Source organism: Syngnathus floridae, chromosome 3 (genome assembly GCF_059516105.1).
Source record: "Syngnathus floridae isolate MCC-2025c chromosome 3, RoL_Sflo_1.0, whole genome shotgun sequence".
Lineage (NCBI taxonomy): Eukaryota > Metazoa > Chordata > Actinopteri > Syngnathiformes > Syngnathidae > Syngnathus > Syngnathus floridae.
This window is the reverse complement of record NC_142415.1, coordinates 9,499,566-9,519,630: the sequence shown is the minus strand read 5'-3', so window position 1 is coordinate 9,519,630 and position 20,065 is coordinate 9,499,566. Positions and strand designations below refer to the sequence as shown.

General features: G+C 36.6%; 1 protein-coding gene and 2 long non-coding RNA genes across 5 annotated transcripts in view; 2 read left to right on the top strand and 1 right to left on the bottom strand.

The window, feature by feature from the left end:
* kcnq1.1 (potassium voltage-gated channel, KQT-like subfamily, member 1.1) overlaps positions 1-5,951 on the bottom strand; it is a 19,963-nt gene extending 14,012 nt beyond the window's left edge. The window contains exons 1-5 of one of the 2 annotated variants that reach the window (XM_088371520.1): positions 5,524-5,951; positions 5,001-5,091; positions 2,026-2,152; positions 1,466-1,544; positions 1,298-1,394 (exon numbers count right to left, since the gene is read on the bottom strand). In XM_088371520.1, the coding sequence (XP_088227646.1) occupies positions 1,298-1,394; positions 1,466-1,544; positions 2,026-2,152; positions 5,001-5,091; positions 5,524-5,819 (690 nt within the window). In that variant the 5' untranslated portion in view covers positions 5,820-5,951. The remainder of the gene's footprint in view (positions 1-1,297; positions 1,395-1,465; positions 1,545-2,025; positions 2,153-5,000; positions 5,092-5,523) is intronic. The other variant, XM_088371521.1, reaches the window with a different exon arrangement.
* LOC148400385 (uncharacterized) overlaps positions 5,521-20,065 on the top strand; it is a 26,595-nt gene continuing 12,050 nt past the window's right edge. The window contains exons 1-3 of one of the 2 annotated variants that reach the window (XR_015857599.1): positions 5,521-5,829; positions 5,911-5,999; positions 11,274-11,415. This is a non-coding gene — a long non-coding RNA (uncharacterized LOC148400385). Of the gene's footprint in view, positions 5,830-5,910; positions 6,000-11,273; positions 11,788-20,065 lie in introns of those variants that run through there. The other variant, XR_015857598.1, reaches the window with a different exon arrangement.
* Positions 18,178-20,065, top strand: part of LOC148400387 (uncharacterized) — a 2,213-nt gene continuing 325 nt past the window's right edge. The window contains exons 1-2 of the long non-coding RNA XR_015857709.1: positions 18,178-18,213; positions 18,619-18,670. This is a non-coding gene — a long non-coding RNA (uncharacterized LOC148400387). The remainder of the gene's footprint in view (positions 18,214-18,618; positions 18,671-20,065) is intronic.

The window sequence follows — 20,065 nt, the reverse complement described above, 5'->3', positions numbered from 1 at the left end:
GGCATACAGGAGGACAACTTGCTGCTGCTGCTAATACTAAATACATGCTAAATGCTGAGCCATACCTCAGCAACGATGAAACACGGAGGCCAGGACAGCAACTGGGAGTGTATGGTCATGAAATTGGCTCAGCCTTTTCATTTGGAAGGGGAGAAATATCACCATTCATAACTTCTTTCCTTTCCTTGAAATTGCCAAAGCTCTAAAGGCCCAGAAAATCAGCCTGGTTGGTGATGAGAAACCTTACTGTGCAAACCTGACTGTCTGCAAGCCAATGTAAGCCAAGGAAAAATATCTCGATTCGAAGCACTGTCCACACATTTCCAAAATCGGAGACTGTTACACATTTCAACAGAACCCATGTTGGAGTAGATGTGCTTGATCAAATGGCAATTTAGAGAAAATACGAAGCTTGCCATTGATAATCTTTTATAATATCCTTGACCTGGCTGCCATAAATGTTTCAAGCCTGTTCCAGAAATGCATCAGTGAGATGTTGGAGATGCACACAAAGGTTACCTGTGGTGGCTGTGAACCATAAGCAAAACACCATGGCATTCTAAAAGCAGAGTGTCTTGGACTGGCTCTCAGCTGTCACAACATTTTGGAATTTGCATATAATTTAATAGTTTTTATTGTTCAAGGTATAATTATGAAACACCAACCTATACTGAAAGCAAGATACATTTGTTTTTTTTGTCATTTTTACAGAGAAAATGTTTCCAACTTTGTACTCGTAATTGCAGAAGACCTATGTTACATCAATTAAATAAATACATATCATAATTATAGTTTTCATTTGGTGACATGATGTGTTTTTACCTAATCCACCAATTTATTCTTAGATACTTTCAATAAAAATTCTAATTTTATGCAAAAAATATTGGAGCAGTCAAAATGGCTGCTATGGTCATTATAGTAGTTGCTGAATTCTGCAACACAGAGTGTTAAAAGACTACAGGAGCAATTTGGGCATTAGTACTTTGCAAGCCCCGCGCTCAGCGGGAAGAAGTGGACTATGAAAAGTGAAATTACTGTGGTAAGAGCAGGAAATCATCGTCGCGTATCTCTGCTGATTACTACTCAGAAGGAAAATGAAAATCTGAAGCTTGAATCTGAAGCCCTAAATATTCTCCACAGTAGCTTTTTTTTTTAATTTTAGCCTTTCTTTCAATATTCTTGGCTGTGAAGTGTTTTTGCACATTTTTCAAGTTCAAAGTGTGGTGATATAAGCGTGTCAAATAAGTAACATGTAAATTTGAAAACCCTAAGGGTTCTGGACTGAAAGGTAAAGTACCTGGTGATGGGCATAGACAACAGACCCCAGCAGACGCCATGTACCTCCCTGGCGGTCTACGTGCAGCATACGCAGTATTTGCAGGAAACGGATCCCCCTAGAATGACAACGTAGGGGAAACACACCGACTTTTTCCCCACAGCAATTTGACTCAGGGTGGAGTCTTACCTCACAGCAGAGGTTGCAAACACTTGCCCATTGGAACCAACTGCTAGCACGAATATTGAGGAAACTACAACAATCAGATCTGTGCAAAGAAGAATGTAAGGCTTGAATAATTATGACCCTGCTAAATGTACAAAAACATACCTTGCTGTACAAATATACCCCAAAAAATTACATTATAACGACAGTTGGTATTTGGACTGACTGAACTAAGAATGAGATACGGGAACGTTTATGAAGAATATTTTAAATTAAAAAAGGTTTTTGAAATAATAAATCAAACACGAAATGAAACACAACATAGATATCACATTTTTTTTTTTACTTAAATAATTAAATTAATATTGTATTACTATAACAATTAAAGATTCATTTTATGACATTAAGAGATAAATACATGACAGATAGATACTTTATTGATCCCAGAGGGAATCTTCTTTTTTCGATAGATATTGCACTGTACTATTTTCTTGGTTTTGTGTGCCACATGCATGTGTGTGTACGCGAATGCGCATTTGCATGCATGCATGCATGTATGTTTGTATGCGTATGAACCTTCATACCTATGATGATTATTGGCTTCCTTGCGAATCGTAGTCGTCCACAGAAGCCAACATATATACTGCGACAACCTGCTGACCAAAGCCGGACAATGTATTCCAACCCTAAGAAAACCACAACAAAAATCTCCTGGAAAGGGAGGAAGAAAATGGGTTAAAAAAGGACAGAAAATGTATAACAGAAATATGACTGTACTTGTTGTCCTCTTTTAGACATTTCTATATTTAATTCCACTGAATATTTTTAAAACATCAACAAACAACAAAAAAAAGCTAAAATCTTATCTGAGAATAGGACAAAATTATGTCCTATTCTCAGATAAGGTTTTAGCTTTTTTTTTTTTTTCCCACCATTCCTCAACTTTTATCTTTTGCTGCCCTTTTTGTCAGCATTTGGAAATGTGTTGAAAGCATTAATTTCAAAATAAAATATTTGAAAATAAAACAACAAAACAATAATGGAAATCAAACAATTTTTGATTGGCTACAGGTGAAAAAGGCTTTGCAAATCATTTAATTTTTCCCATTGCCATTTCCCATCCCAATGCCCCAACTTCAGATAAGTGTGCAACTATGTTCCTTTCCCCCCCAATAAAACCAGGAGAATTTAGAATCGTAGTAGTGAGGGCATTTCTGAAAGACAAATTATGCAGCATCGCAACGAGGAGTCTGACAGCTTTTGAGAAAATAATGACCTAAGCTGGACTAGTTTTGAGGTGTACAGTGAAAAAAAACAACACAATAAAAAAGTCTGGCAAGAAAACGTCTTCCAATGTACTGTATTTGTTGTGATTGCAATCATCAATTTCGAAATATAGTGAAGCGTGATGTGTTGAAATTCAAATGTCGTTGTTAAACAGCCATGTAAATAAATCACTGCTATCCACACGTAACCTTGAAGGTACAGATAAGCAAGCTGCTTACCAAAGTGGCTTTTTGATATATAAAAGACCTTTTGTGTGTTTGCTGGGTGTGAGTAAAAACACTTTCATTTCATGAATATGAGTTTCTTTTCCCACAAATAATCTTAGATAGTAAAAAATCAAGAGCAGAAATATAGCCATAGATATAGCCATAGACATGTGATCTATAATACAATCGTAAACAACAATATAGAATTTGCAAATATGACTATCGGCAGTAGGCTGAATCGGTTGCCAGCCAATCGCAGGGCACACAGAGACGAAAACCATTCTCACTCACATCAAGGGGCAATTTGGAGTGCTTAATTGGCCTACCATGCATGTTTTTGGGATATGGGAGGAAACCGTAGTGTCCAGAGAAAACCCACGCGGGCGCGGGGAGAACATGCAAAGTCCACACAGGGGTGGGTGGAGGTGGAATCGAACCCGCACCCTCCTAACTGTGAGGCGGACGTGCTGACCAGTGGGCGCCTCTGGAAACAATATATTAACTCTTATTTATTTTATTTAGTTTCTTATTTATTTAAAGAAGAATGTTTGTGAAAATCAGTTGGACTTTAAAATGTTTACAAAAGTGTCTAAAAATAAAAAAAAATGCATTTAAAAGTGCAATACACTGTTCAAAAATACAATAAAGATTCACAAAAGTCTTTTATGGATATTGTAACAATATATTTTCTCTGGATCATGGATTTTCACATATCGCGGGTGGTCATGGAACCAATTATCTGTGATAAACGAGGGATGACTGTATATGTGTGTGTGTAGGTGACTAATAATACAGGTGAAATTTCAGGATGAAACTAAAACACACTAACTTTTACAGGCAAAAATTCTGACTTTATCTAAACCTTTGAGCACTTTTCAATGTCTGTATTTTTTGCGGAACTTGCTGGCGGTAAACATCAAAATTCGAGTCTGCTTAGTCCTTGAATCGACAATCGATTCAGACGTCATCATTCTGAAGACATTATGAGGCCAAGACAAGCGACAGTACGTTATTGTGAAGCTTCAAACTATATTGCCACAGGGAGATGGTACTTGATCCTAGAGTGTCGCAGTGTCATCAGCAGGTTGCAACAAGATAAAGAGAGACTCAAAACATCTTTGCCATACTGCTCTATTGTTGTGCAAAAAGTTCAGAAAAATTTAACCATTTGACTATTGGTATAAATGTACGTCTTAAATATATGGGAATTTTCAATGTTTAAATTGGAAATTATGTACTTTTTAACATCATCTTTTTCACATCATCAGGTGCAAAAGCTCTAGGGCTTTTGCAAAAAAATACATGACAAAAGTTGAATTAATAAATGCTGGAACGTCCCTGAGAGTGTTATGTTCAAGTTGCTCGACAGTTCATTTCCTGTTATGCTTGTTATATTTTCTCACTTTGTGCTTCAAACATAACCACTGTTATGATATTTGCCAAACCTTATTCATCCACCCACATTGTCATTCTACCTAAGTAATTTGCATTCAAAGTTTGTTGTTTGAGTTTTCTTAAGATGATGATTTACATATTTTGCTGCGAACTCTTGCATAAAATCCACAGTGTTACTCATAATCTGGGAATATTTAAGTATTGTTATTCTCAGGCCTGGGTGAATTTGAAATGACTAATCAAAATAGGAAATTTTTGTGATATAGTTTTTCTGAAAGAAGGATATTGTCTTATAAGGGTGTTTAAAGAAGAAAAATATCCAACGGAAGTTGCTGTTACATAAGTGGGCTCAAATTCAGCAGTAAGACTCCACCCGTGTACAAATACTTAAAATATAACATATTTCTTAGTTCAGTTCAAGAACTGCCTCATATAACATTGATCAGGCTCAGAGTCTTGTGCTTCTAACCAAAACTACATTGTGCAGCTCATATTTGAGAATACAGAGAAAATCTATGTATAAAGTTTGACTTCTTGTGGTATGAAGCTTTACATTGACATTGCTTTTTGTTTTACATTAACTATTTCCTTGCTTCCTTTGTGAAGTGGTCAATCACGATTATCTGATTCAATATGACAGTCTTTCTTTGACAATCAAAATAAACACTCACCACCCAAAAGAGAGCGGGGAAAACAGAGTTCTGTGACGTGGGAATGGTTGACAGAATGCTGAGAATCAGGCAAGCAATAATTAGAAGGAACCTGATAATGAGAGATGCAAAGAGGAAAATTAGTGCAATACTTCACACTTGCAAGATTGCGAGAGAATAAAAAAAAATCAGTGCAACATAAGGACTTCACACTGCAAAATTGCACGAGAATAAAAATATGTTTAAAAAAAAAGTGCATGCATTGACGAGTCTGAATCCTTCATTTGGTCCTCATTATAAAGGAATGCATACACATCTGTTTAGCTGCACAGCCCTTGAAAACAAATTGCAATAAAATACTCATGTTACAGTTCTAAACCTTGATATAAGTTCTATGTGAGAAGTTTTAGTTCTAATTTGCACTGCTATTCCTAAATTAAATGTACCCTAGTGCTTTGTAGGGAAGGGAACCATCAATGTAATAAAGTTATATAAATATATTTCCGTCTTTTGTTCTTTAAGTGAAAAATCCGATGACACTCACACGGTGAAGTGATAAACAAAGCACTTCCAGCCGGATGGCCTTTCCAAAAAGTTATACACACGTGTTTGAAGAGAGGCGTGAGTGAGGACAGGTCGCACCCTGCTGCTGTACAGCGACATGCGCCCCGACATAATGCGGGGCTGGATTAAGTAAGGCTGGAGATGAATTGCTGGTGCCTCCATAGTTGCTCGGTGTTTGTTGGACGCGCCGAAGTTGTTCTCTCCCAGTTCCCAGTCTGATGATCTCTCATCTGGAGATTTCCGTGTGTTCCCCCGAGAACGTGCAAAATTCGACATAGTGTCTTCTGTATGTTCTTTCACCGCTTGGTTAACTTCCCCCCGCTTATTTTTCGGTCAGTCGTTAAATACAGTCTCTATTGCGCAACAGCTACTCTTGGAACAACAAGCATCTTCTCTGGACAAAATCCAGGGTGGGGGGCGTGGCTTAGTGAGCAGTTTATCACACTACAAGAAAAGGTACTTTTGTGTATATTTTCAACAAATGTTTCTTTATTTTGTTTTACTTCTTATTTATGTGAACCTATCAGGCAGAACTGTTGAAATACTTGCAGAAATATAATCATGCATTTGTGATTTTGATGCTTGCAGAAATATAATCATGGATTTGTGATTTTATGCTTTTATAATTTTGAATCTAACTTCAATTATCACACGTCTCGCATCGTATTAGCTTTCTGTTTTATTCACGTAGGCTACCTACGTTTTTATCACATTATTCCATTGTACCTGTTTTTTATATTAGCACTGACCGTCTATTTCCGTATTGCAACATTTCAAGGTTTTTTTGCATGTGCAAATGCTATTTAACAATTGCATAGCATACAGATACTTACGGAAGAAAAGAAAAAAAAGGGGGGGGTGACAGGATTCTGGCTTTTTCTTTTTCTTTCTTTTCTTTCTAATGTCTATACATACATTACTTTTAGATAGTATAAAGTTTTTAATATCATTCCAAATTTTAGAAGTAATAGGGCAGTTGTAGAAAAGGTGAATTGTAGTTTCAGCATCAGAATTATTATTTCTCATTTTATTCATTTGGCATTGAGAGGTTCTGGTTCTGGACATGCTTTCTTGTGTCGTCCTAACAATCTGTTGCCACCTATTCTTGGACATTTGCTTCAAACTGAGTCTGACAGGGCATAATCATAGGTAATTCTTGTATTTTTTTTTTCACTTAATGGCCTGAGCAACAAAAATGTTACAATGGAGGCTCAGGGCAGACTTGTAGATTTTTTTGACAAGGTCACTCTACACATTTCTATTTTTGAGAGATTTACCAAAACAAGTCCACTGCAGGAGGTTTTAATAAGATGAAGAACATTCATGTGATGACAGGTTCTGTTGCTAAAATGAAATTTTTTTCGTTATTTAATACCATCCTATGTATTGAAGTGTAGGAATTAAAGCCACATATTACGAGAGTGCATAGTTACTGTAAAGATCAATGTTTTATTTGAACTCTTTTATGTGGATTACATGTTGATAATATTTGGGTAGCTTGAAAAAAATAATAAATTCAATATTTAGGCTTTGTAAGAAATGCAACAAACTTCCATTCATAGGTCTCATTTGAACTGCCGTGCAATTACTGAGGCAAATAAAAAAAATGTTAGATAACACATAAAATTAAGGCCGACTTTGCTGTTTTCATGAAAACTTAATCTTTCATTGTCACAAATATGCAAATACTAGTCCGAGGAGCAAGCGGCTAGCATCTCATTTATTTCACGAAGCTGCCACATTCACTGCCTCTGAATATAGCAAGAATTTAACCAGTATGTTTTTCTTTTTATCCCCACAATATTCATAGTTTGTTTGTGTAATTTTGAATTACAAATATAAATAAATATTATAACTACAGTTTAAATGTATTTATTTCGGAACAATATTTGATTCTGTCTTTCTTTATTAATATTAACATTTACTTTGTGTGCCCAATAATAATTTTTTATATCTTTAATCTTACCTGGTTTGTGCTTTGAGTTTTGACCCAGTGAGCAATTGACACCCTTGTGTCCAGTTACAAAATAATGTTCAGTATGCTGTCCATCAGTGGGGGCTGTTTGGGGGTCATTGCATTTAGTGTATGGGTCTTCTGTGGGTACTTACCCAACTTAATCCACCTCATAATATCACCACGGTGAAATTGCAGTTATAAAAGCAACAAAAATAAAAGATTATGCAACTGGAGCACATTTAGAGTTGCTCTTTATCTCATTACAAAAACATCTTACTCATAAAAGATGCTGATTATGAAACGTAGTCATTTGTGCTGAGTGCTACAGATGTGTTTTGCTAGTTGAAGTTGGCTGAAATGTGTTTGTTCTTACAATCAGAGGACTCACACATATGGATGTTATTCAGGGGCACCTTGCTGATCTTGTGGTGGGGGGGTTATGTGATTGTAAACAGTCCCATTTTGAATGGCATCACAAAAAAGCTTGGACAAGAATGAAAATGATGAGAATAAATTGTGAGTGTTAAATGGTTAGTGTGTCTGATACTTGATTGGTTGATACTATGTGATTTGTACGATCAGTGGGAAAAATTAAAACATGCAAATTGTTGATGAGTAAAGGAAATATTTACACTTAATGCTTGATCAATTTCTTCCATCCATTATCAACAATTATATATAATAAATAATAATAAAAACATGTGAAGGGTTGCAGATGAGCTGCAATCTCTACCAGGTGATTGAGGTAAAACGGTGGACTCCACTCTAGCGTTGTCCCTAGTCAATAAAAACTCGATTGTGATTGTCGGGCTTAGATTGAGAATTAATCAAAAGCTCGCTATGCAAAATCAGCAATGGTATGTAAAACTGTGTGGTACAAGGATAAGGGATGTGAATAATTTCGGGGTTGACTATGTTCTTTTAACAATATCCTGGCCTAACGCAATTGTTATCTGACGTGACCATTCAGTCTCTGTCGTATTTATATTAAGTTATTTTCCCCAACTCTGTTTAACATAAACAGTATTTCTCTTTTACCATGAGTTCATAATACAGTGTGAAACTTATTTTTGTTGACCTCAATTCGTATATACTCATTGCAATTTGGAATACTGTAATAGGTCCTTCTGAATGCTTCTCTTAGACCAGGGGTGTCAAACTCATTTTTTTCGCGGGCCGCATTGTAGTCATAGGTTCTTTCAGAGGGCCATTATGACTGTCAACCCAAAAATATGTATGAGCACCTCATATACAGTAAAAGCTACAAAACAAACTGACAAATAACTCGTTTTCAAATCAGACGAGTAAAAACTGGTCAAATATTCAAAAAAATATAGATATATATTATTAAAATTGAAGACAATTTGCAATTCTAGTAATGACACACGGATTTGATGCACAATTTGTCTTCACATAAAATGATGTGGCGGGCCGTATCTGGCCCCCGGGCCTTGAGTTTGACACCTGTGTCATAGACAGTTTTTTAATTTACTCCATTACTATTATTTTGTATAAAACTGGTCACCCGCCCAATAAATTTTCTGTTTTGTTCATTAAGGCTTTGGATGAGATACCTTGATTTCTGTGCTGAAAATATGAATCATAGTTCTATATTGCCAATGTGAGCTTTCACAGCACATCATGAGAGGGATAGCGCTACAAGTCCACTGTTGGAATGTGGAAGATTTAGAATGAAAGTAGACAATGTAGACAAGACTCGTGCAAACATCTCCTGCTGCGATAAAGTACATCGGCAGCACAACTATCAAGTATTCAACAGAGGGTATCTTGAACATGAGCAGCATACAATTACATTTCAAGACATTCAAGGCCTACTGGAGTAAAATGTATCGTAGAGTGAGTGCCTAGTGATGCGTTGGTTGTGAACTGCTGGCTTTTTGAAGTGATTGAAGAGATTTGGTGCCGCTCTTGTCGTGCACTTCAAAGATCCCCTACATGTTGGTCGATATTTGGCGTCATCGTGATGTGCAGGAGTTGGAGGGGTGGTAGCACATAGAGAAGGAAGGGAGATGAGTATCACAAGTTAACATTTCACAGCTAGATTAGATATGGATCAAAATCTCTAATTCAAAAAGAACATTATTGGTTGAATTTAGACCAGCTAAAAGCAGGTCTAAGTTGTGGCACAGGTGGCATAACGGTTCCGGTGGATTTCATTGTAACGAAGGCAGACGGATTCTGAGTACCCTGGTTGTGTGTGGTGGATGTCATTGTATTTAATTTATTAACATGACAACAGCGAGGTGTGGTCTCTCTAAGGCACTGTACTGTGTGTGCTTCAAAATGTTGGTCGTTGCATTCAACAAATTCAATACAAGATGGCACAAAGACTATATAGAAAAGTTATCGGAGTGCTTTTTTCATTATTTCTTTATTTTAAGTTTTTCATTTTACATTCTATTGTGTTGAGTGTTTTAGAGCGATTCTCTATTAGCAGATTATGTGTTTATTCTTGAGATTTTGATGAAAATCAGCCCACATTTTCTGACCAGAAATTTAAGGAATTCCAAAGGGTTTAGATCAAATTTTCTTCCACTGTAACGGCATTCATTCAAACAAAAAGATATTGTATTTTACTTTCTATTGAGTATAATTACGACGGATACATACATATAATGGTGGCTATTGTACTGTGAAATGACTCATCTTCAATTAAAAGAACACTGTGTGGGGATTTGAGACTGTGCAGACGAGCATGTGCTCAACTGAGAGGAATGTGCATATCTCTGCCGCCAAATTGGCTCAGCATTACAAGTGTTTTTTGAGATACTGCAATCAAATCTCAAATCATCATGCAGTTATTTCCAATAATACCAGAAATTCATTAACAATTTACCAAGTGCAGTCAAGATTAATCTAATCAAGATGATATTATAGAATTCATCTGTGTCTTGCAGGGACAAAATTTCTTCCACTGTGCTGCTCAATAGGTAATCAAGCGTGAGTTTATAAAATTTAAAGTACTGTACTATGATTGTATAACATGACCTAGCCTCTAATTAAACTTTAAGAAAGGAACTACTTACTGACAGGATTAACACCCTGACCCTATGAAATGCCATTACATTCTTATGGTCTGCAGATCAGGCACATTCATTAATTGATTATTTCCCAATTAATAATATATATATATATATATATATATATATCAGGGCTGTGGACTCGGACTCGGGGACTCGGGGACTCGGTGCAAAAATCCGACCGAGTCCACAGCCCTGATATATATGTATGTATATACTATATATGTGTGTATATACTATATATATATATATATATATATATTACACATTACACTACATTTGACCTTTTAATTCAATATTTAAAAATATGAATAACTTATGTCAAGTCTGCACTGTAAAACGCTTTCTTCATTCTTATTTTATTCCATGATTTCAAAGCAATTCTGAGAAGGGACTTTGGGATTATTAATATTTTCAAAAGCTATGATTATAAAAAAAAGTTGGGCTGCAATAGTCTTACTCTCGTGTTTTGACGGATGCAATTTTCAGGATGCGCTTTGTTGACTACAAATTCGAGCATTGTTTGCTGTTGCAAATCCTACGGACGTGTTGTGTATTGTGAGAACATGTTGGCACTACAGCTGGGATTTAGTTTTGGATTTTATTTTTGTAATATAACAATTGTTGTGGAATAAATTCGACTGTCAGCCTTGGCTCATTAAATCTGTCCACATGTGCAACACTTTGAGATGTGCATCATGTTGTCTTGTCTTGTCTTGTGCCATGAAGCAGAAGCCGTCCCTTCCTGTGCCTTCTGAGATCACACGCCAAGGCCTCAAGGGTGGGAGATGAGCGGGGATGCTTATGAGGACACAGAAAATGAGAGTCAAAGAGGAGCAGCAGTGAAGAAATGAACATAGCAGAAGACTTTGAGGTGAGAATGTCTCAAAAAAGAACCGCAAAAGGGCAACATGACTCGGGTGTTTTGTTTGAAACTGCTTTATTCTAGCCTGTTCAACAAATCGGATCAAACACAAGTAAATTATAGACCAAACCTTGGTACAGATTTAACTGTATTGAATATTTTACATCCTGAGTGAATCCACATTGTGCAGTGCATTAATGATGTATTCCTCACGGCACAAATTAGTTATGACAAAGCCAACAATTAAAAAAAAATTGAAGAAAAATACAAGAATGCTCTTTCTGGTGCAGCTTTGGTTTTAGATCATTTTAATTATTGATATAAACTACAGAGCATGTCAGGTGGGGATAGATCTGCTGTTTGTATTGTACAAATATAATATTTGAGACAATTTACCATTTGTAAATAAATTTCATTCTGTCTTTTTCAAATTTCAATGCCATTTGTCACAAAGAAAAATGAACAATATATTTATCATCTGGGTATGCCAGCACATGAAATAGCCTCTCCCCCGAAGCTCCTGCTAATTAGGGGACAGAAAATAGTCTGTGTAGATCGCTCCCAAGCCCCCCATCCCTAATTCACCCAGTCAATGTTGATGGGCAGCTCAATAATAGATTATTATACATGTTGAATGTGCATTTTGCTGGGATAGAGGAGGCCTACTTCGGGTTTGCGCTTCACCCGCTCTGATTTTGATGCAAATGAGGGACACTGCGTGGATTGGCTGGGAAAAGTCCACTCCCAGCCCACAATGGCACAAACTTGATCGTTATGTCCAGCAAATTACCCAAAAAAGATAATTCCACCCATGCGCACAATTAGACTGTGCTTTGTGCTAGACATGTACCTGCAACAAAAATAGGGCCCATTGTGAGAAACAATCTTGTTCACTGCTCCCTTTTTCAAGTTATTCGGGAGCACGCTGCTGTCAAGGCTTGTCACGTAAGCGGAGGTGGTAAGAACCTGGAACAAAGAATTTATTCAAATTTCCACAACTGAGTTTTTTAAAATCTTTCCAGAAGATCAAGATGAGATGTCACTGCTGTGAGTCTTTAAGATGCACAAATCCTTCAAGAGTGTTCTTGAGGTTGACGATGACACCGAGCCTTTTACGATGAAGACAGTTGAGACCACTTAAAAAGTAAATCAACTGGTGTTTTATGATCACAAATTGGCAGTGCAATTTGAGGGGCCGGGCCTTTCACCATCTTAAACAGTGTTTTTCTTTTCTTTACATACTCTTCCTTCAGGTGAGGAGCACCATATGAGTGTGACAAAAGGTCTTGGCAGTGTGCGGCACACTTGCCACAAAATGAAATTCTGAGTAATCAATATTCTATTTCATCCCGCTGGATAGCAGACAGTCCTGTCAATCCAGCTGCTGGCCTACCAGCTATGACTGTAGCCATGGCTAGACAAAGACGTAGTACGTTGCATAACGTAAATAATGCAAGATTTTATTTTGGAGTCTTGGACTGGTAAGAATGATGGAGCGAATCTTTTTGCATAACATGTTTCCCATTCATAGAAAATCAGGACCAAAGATACACCATTATGACTGCACAGTGACTCTGTCAAATATTTTAGTCACTTACCATGCATGACAATATGAGGATTTAAGACTTTACAGTTACTGCAGCTGTGTCATTTTTTACAGGGTGGTCCATTATTTATTTTAGTTTGGAGTTTTAGGATTTGATTCTCTCAAATATGCATTTTTTTTTTTTTTTTTAAAACTGGCGATCATTTATTTTTCAGATTTTTATTCTAATCATTATCATCATGTATTATCGTAAATAAATAAATAAATAAATAAAATAAGTGATGAACTCACTGTCAAACAGAAATGCAGCTAATTTCAGATGGCATTTTCATTTCCTCACACATTACTGTCAGGGCATACTGACAGGTTTAACAAATATGACAAAATGTGATTAATTTTATGTTCTTTTATTTTCAAACTGTCTCTTGCAAGATTTAACAAATACATTCTGTGCAATTTTGAAATAATTGCTTGGTTCATTTATCGTCAAATTTCCCTGAGTGTTGTTTGTTTTGTTCGTAGCGTTTGCTATCAGATTCTTTCAGCAAGACACAATTAGCACGAGGGACATTAACATAGTATTTGGAAACCAACTGTGCAGTCCCATCGTAATGTCTGTCAAATATTGACACCCTGAGAAACTCAAAGTTGACTGAACAACATTCTTCATCACATATTTGCAGAAGCATTAGATAAACATTGGAACGCAAACAAAAAGCCTTATGGAGGATTCACAACATGTTCAATACACCTGAGCTCCTGTTGTCAAATCTCTGCAAGTCTCTCACACTTGTTTTAGCCAAGGGCAAATCATCATTATCATTGTGACAACCCTGGTAACTGGAAATTGACAATATTCCTTACTAGCTTGCGATTGGACGCAGTGTCTGTCAAATTATGTTTTGATGTTTTTCCAGACTATAAGTCAGTTTTTTTCATACTTTGGCCGGGGGTGTGACGTGTTATTTTCACACAAAACCACAAAAGGGCGCTCTGGGCCTGTGGGATAATTGGAACCGCAACTGACGATGAGTCTGACGTAAGCCTTGTAGAAGAGGAAGCGCTGCATCTTCCATCTCCGAAGTTAGCGGGGTTGTTTAAAAGTGACACAGAGGATGAAGATTTCCTTGTATTTAGTGATTTGGAGTGACACGGATGGTTTGGTAAACTCATTAGCAAGTTATTTATGCTATAGTTATCTGAATAACTGTTAATATGTTACGTCAGGCACGTTCTCAGTTCGTTATTTATGTGTCATGTAACGTTAGCATACCACATAATTATTCAGCCTGTTGTTGCCGCTATTCTATTTTTATTTTAAATTGCCTTTCAAGACGAGATGTCTGTTCTTGGTGTGAGACTTTATCATATAAATTACTTATACTTATACTCCAGTGTGACTTAAATATGTCTTTTTCTTCTTTATTATGCATTTTATGGCCGGTGCGACTTGTACTCTAGAGCGACTTATAGTCCGGAAAATACGGGACAATAGAAAGGGACCCCCCTCTGTTCAGACAAACCTTTCTTTTGGGATACAAGGTGCAATAAATGTATTAATGTGATATTAGAATCACTACAGTATATGCATTGTAGCCTTTATTCAAGAAATTCCCCGATATTAATTAAGTACTTGTTATCATTATTAGCAGTAGGCCTATGTACAAAGTACTTTTCATCTTTAATTTTTTCTTTTTTTTAAGAAACAGGATGCTCCTCCAATCGTTTCTCCAGGCTCTCTCAACATTTAACCAGACAGTTTATGTAATTAGCACTGTGCTCCTGCTGAGTAGAGGCTTCAAAACAGCCGTAAAAATGAACAAATAAACTAGAACAAATGCGTTGCATTTAAATCTAGCCTGCCGCTATAGAAGACCTGCCTCTATATAAAAATTTCTGTCTTGCATGTAAGAGAAGCTAGACTGTGAATATGAATTTTTATACATGGACACATCATCTTGACAGAAAGAAAGAATTACATAATTTGCTTTTAATGGCAAATTAAAACTGTGTACACTGAAGGACACAAGCAGCACGACTTCTGTGTCAAATATGTACAGTAAATCTACTTTATGCTCATATCCTTCACTTGTTATTGTGGCTTTCACAAATGCATTAAGTAATTACAATAACCAAATCTTGAATCATGGGAAAGTTTCACGTGGCTGGTTGGAAGTTCTGGTTTCATCAGCACTCATGTATCTAATACTTGTAGACTAAACAAGGAGTCATAAGGAGTGTATGAAGTGGATTGAAGACAACAGTGGGTCACATTCTGACAATGGGCATAATAACTGCATCAAACATTCTTTTAGAAGTATACTTTCTTTGAAAACTCATGTAATAGTCAAAACTCATTTTCAAAAGAAGAGATCATTCTAGCACAGTATTTGAATTCTTCATGCTGAAAAAAAGTTCTTGACATATTGGCTATAGATGCATCTATTCGGTTTGATCTTCTGTTTTCTTTCTTCTGCAAATGATTGCAGTATATTCCCAATGGAATTAGTTTTGGATTCATTTCACATAAATTGTGTTTTATCAGGTCTTTTAGTCCCTAAACTCTGTAACGGTATACAGTTGCACGTGTGCTTGGCGTAAAACCTGGTACATCTTTTTTGTACTGGGGCAAGTCTAGTTTATCTTGTTTTGAAATTTTGGCAGACTGTGCCTTTCTGGGCTTTCTGGCAAACCAGTGTTGATCTCTGACACACGCCAGGCACAACTGACAATTTAGTGACAGACAGTGGACTAGACAAAAGCAGGTCTAAGTTGCGGCGCAGGTGGTGCAACATGATATTGGTTAATAAAGGTTAGCTGCCTGATTAATTGTTGACTGTCTGAATATTTTATTTGCCATATGTAGGGTACTTGTTTAAATAGTCAGTCTTTGCTAGTCACTGTAAGATAAGGCATCAAGATTAATTCACTGAAATTTGTTCTTGGGAAAATTAGCTCATAGACACATGAGAAAATATTGAAATGTACATTTAAAGTGGACCTACAGCGTTATGCAAATTTTGCTAGGTTGCAAGTTTTTTTCTGACACCAACCTTGAGCATGGGTTTGGACATTACTCTCTCTGTTTCATTCTTAATCTCATGCCACTCTCTTCCACTCTCCTCTGTTGTAAGACTTATAAAACCCAACAGGATGTTGCACAGTCAAGTGGAACCGCTTATGCTGCAGCTCAACTCCCGCTGACAAATTATGATATACTGCTATATTATGATAAAAAAAAAGCAATGCTTCCACGTTGTTGGACAGCTTTCAGAGTGTATGCTCAGAATTTCACCATGTTGTGGTTCTTTTAATGCTATGTAGAAAAATGAAATATATTAGCATCTTTTTCTTCACGTGTTACAGTACTTGTGATTTCCACTCCATATCACTGTGAAGTGATGGAGTTATACTCCTATGTCTAAGATGCAATCGTAATTTCACATGAATTTAGTGCACTGTAGTGAAAACGTGAACACTGTGTTTTTGTTGTCATGGTGACAGTACTGCTTTGAACGTTTATTATGTTGACTCAATTTTCATAGATGGTGCACGTGAAAATGCTTTTATGTCCTGATTTTCTTCCAAGTGTAAGGCTCTGCTCCAGGCTGGAAATACTGGTGTAAAGAGGATTTGTCCTTGAAGATTTGCCAGGCGGAATGTCAATTTGGTGGCCAATGATACACCTTCTCATATTACATCAAAATGGTTATTCTTAACCATACATTTGTGGAAGAAATACAAATCATTATCAATCCACGACATCTGGTTGCAATTAAAAAGGCGTAAGTCACGAATAATTTTAGTTTTCTGCATAACGAAGAGAGGATTTTTACAAATATATGTAGGTAGTCCAGTCTCGTACCACAGTTGTCTGCATTCACCATCACAAAGCTACCTGACGTGTGCCTGTGGCTTTCAAGCTAGTAAACAATGAAGAATGATGAGGGGGTGTGTGGATGAGACAAATGCCAGCATTTATTGTCTTCTGAAACTTCTAAGTCACCCAAACATACCTTTGTTTATTACTTACTATTTTTCCAATTACCCACATCCCCAAGTGTAGTAATCTAACCTTGGTCCTTTCATTTGGCTGTGGGCTGCATTCTTAAACCATTTAGTCAGGGCTGCCCCTATTTGCTCATTGCATTCAATTTGGTTGCGCAAAGGCATGCATATATGGTATTTTCTTAAAATATGCAAAAAGCAATGTTTGTTTAAGGATAGTTAAACCCTGAATTTAGTCTGTGAATAGAATATTCATGATTTTTGCAAATCCCCCATACCTAACTAATCCCTTTCCATAAACCTATGCCAACCACTGCACTGACTTGATGGGGGAAGTTGTTAGGGATATATGCTTTTTTTTAGCAAACAAATAGCTCTATTCTACTCTGCTCTACTTGTGTAGTCGCACTATACAACTTGAAATAACTTATTGTTAACAAATAAATGTTTCAATTAAAAGCAACAAGTATGTAAAAACAAATGAGTTGACGTAATGATCCAAACCCACCACAAATAAGCATTTTCAAACATTGCTTCTTTCAGAGCTTATTTTTGGTCCTTGTAGTGGACCTCAATGTGAGTCTCAATATGGCTATTTAATGTGATTAAACAGCATGAGAAGGCTTAGAAATCACAATTGTTATTTGTACAAAACCTTATGGGCTATAAGCGTCATGATAGCAAGTTTTTTGAGCTAAATGTTGGACAACACAAGATCAACAAATTCATATATTTTTTTAAATATACATTTTTTTTGGTCTATATTTCAGTTCACCAAACACAAGTGCAGATGACAGTTGTTTTACCAGCGTTAGAATAACCATTTAGAAGAAATCGACCATTTAGTGGTTCCTCATTTATCATTGAGGAGCTGAGAAATTACAAAGAAATAGGGAATTAGACGACCAATGATCCTCTTTTGTCTTCTACATTTTAAGGTGATTTGTCTGAACAATAGCACATTACAGCCAGATACATCAAGCATGAAAGGTGGAAATTGGATTTCTTATCGGGCTAATTCCCAATGTGTCCTCCGTCATAAGTAGATTTTATCTGGAATTGAGACACAGGAAGTGACAAATGTAAGATGGCCTTGAAAGATTTTATGGATTAAAAACATGATTAGGAATACTCTTAATAATTTGGGTCCTATTCGTACAAATTTCTTTCAAATGGATTTTAAACGGAATGTTTTTCTGGTGTCTGGCTACTCCCATAGAAACGAACCCCAACTCACCTCACGTCCTCCAGATGTATGTATGTGTTTTTCCTGCCACATTATTCATACCAAAGGTTCTGAGGTTATTTCCTAGCAATGTTACTAATCTTCACCAAGGTGTGTATAAATGTGTGATGCTTTTTGGAAATAGGGGAGCACATTTTGTACTGATGCCAGCACAAGGTCATAACTCTTTTTAGTTTATATACTGGAGTGTTTTCATAGAATTTCAGGGTTTTTTTTTTTGTTCTTTTGAATCAATGCTTTTTCATTTTCTGGGTAACTTGGTGCATCACGCTCCGATAGCTTTAAGTGTGAGTGCCACTGTAGTCCTAAAGTGTGTCCGGCTCACTGCTCTTGTTGGCACTCGGGGTATAAATATGATTATATATCCTTTCAACACTCTAAACATCACTGTTATCACTGCGACCTTTGACAGTTGCTGTTCACTTGGTGGAGCTGCGATGGAGTATTGGAGCGGTAAAAAACTCGTAAGTCATCGTGAATGACTTTTACTGTCAGCTTCAAAAATTCAGACAATGCATTGCTCTTTATATAGCTTTGCTTCAATAATCAAATTTTGAACACTTTTAAATGAGCACTGCAAGATAAATGTTACTTCCATTCGTGATTTTTCTTATTACCAGCAGTGAAATAGCTGGGTTGTGGTTGTTGCAATATTTTGGCTTGGCTCATCAACGATTACCAACCCCCCCCACATGATTTAATTGGTACAGTCTGCCCTTCCTGACTTAATTATTGGGACCTGGGTATTGGAGCCCTGGCTGGGTATTGGGTATAGGGTATAGTAACAGAAAGTATTTTGTAGCCACGAGGCAGGAACATTGTACACGGTGGCTCGCCTTGTCGCCCAATCTACCAATTTATGTACCATTCTGTTGGCAGTTTAATAATCCATTGCGTTGCGACAAGAGTATTGAATTAGCACATGGAACTACATTTAACGTTCAATATCGTGTTTGTGCTGACTCGCGGTCCCTGATTGCCCAATAAAACCGTGTTGTTTCTCTGTTGCCCAGACTTTATACGGTCAGCTTGGGAAAAGACACAGCACTCCGTTTAGAGAAAAACTAAAACCATTGTCTGCATTTTATACATCATAAGATATACAGGTTTTTTTTTTTTCTTTTTTCAGTTATTGACTCATACACACGCTATATTATTTCACCTTGTGTGACCACAATTCCAAACGGGAAGGGAGAGTGTAACTCTAATGAGGCCAATTATACCGAGCAGACCATGGAGAAATGATGCTTTTGGCTAACTGCAGTGTTGAAAATGTCACTGATGGGTGTGAACATTCATATACATATGGACTGTAAAAGATGGTAGTATATACAGGGTCCGGCAAAATGATCTGACACATTTGTACGTTTAATAAAATGCAAATAAATTAAAGAAACAAAAACGTTTATTTTCCAAAAGTACATATAATGCCGTTTTGTTTCGTTTCATTTCATTTTCGTTTTGTTTTAGAATAATGTTATTTTGTTTCGTTTCAGTTGCTAACATGAATTGAATCCGTGAGCATCGCGCTTTCATTATGGAAACGTTTATCAAGAATGAATCTTTAACTGCAACACAACGAGCGTTCCGTATGCGCTTCAGACTTAATTGGTAGACATGATCCCGTACCTGCTCGAAACAGGATCTTGTTATGGGTTACTAACTTCAGAGCTCGTGGATCAGCATTGAAATGAAAATCAACCGACCGACCTCGTACCGCCAGAACTCCAGAAAATGTGGCAGCGGTAAGACCAAAAATGAAAATGAAACGAAACAAAACAAAATAGCATTATATATACTTTTCGAAAATAAAAAAACAAACTTTTTTGTTTCTTTAAATTATTTGCATTTTATTAAAC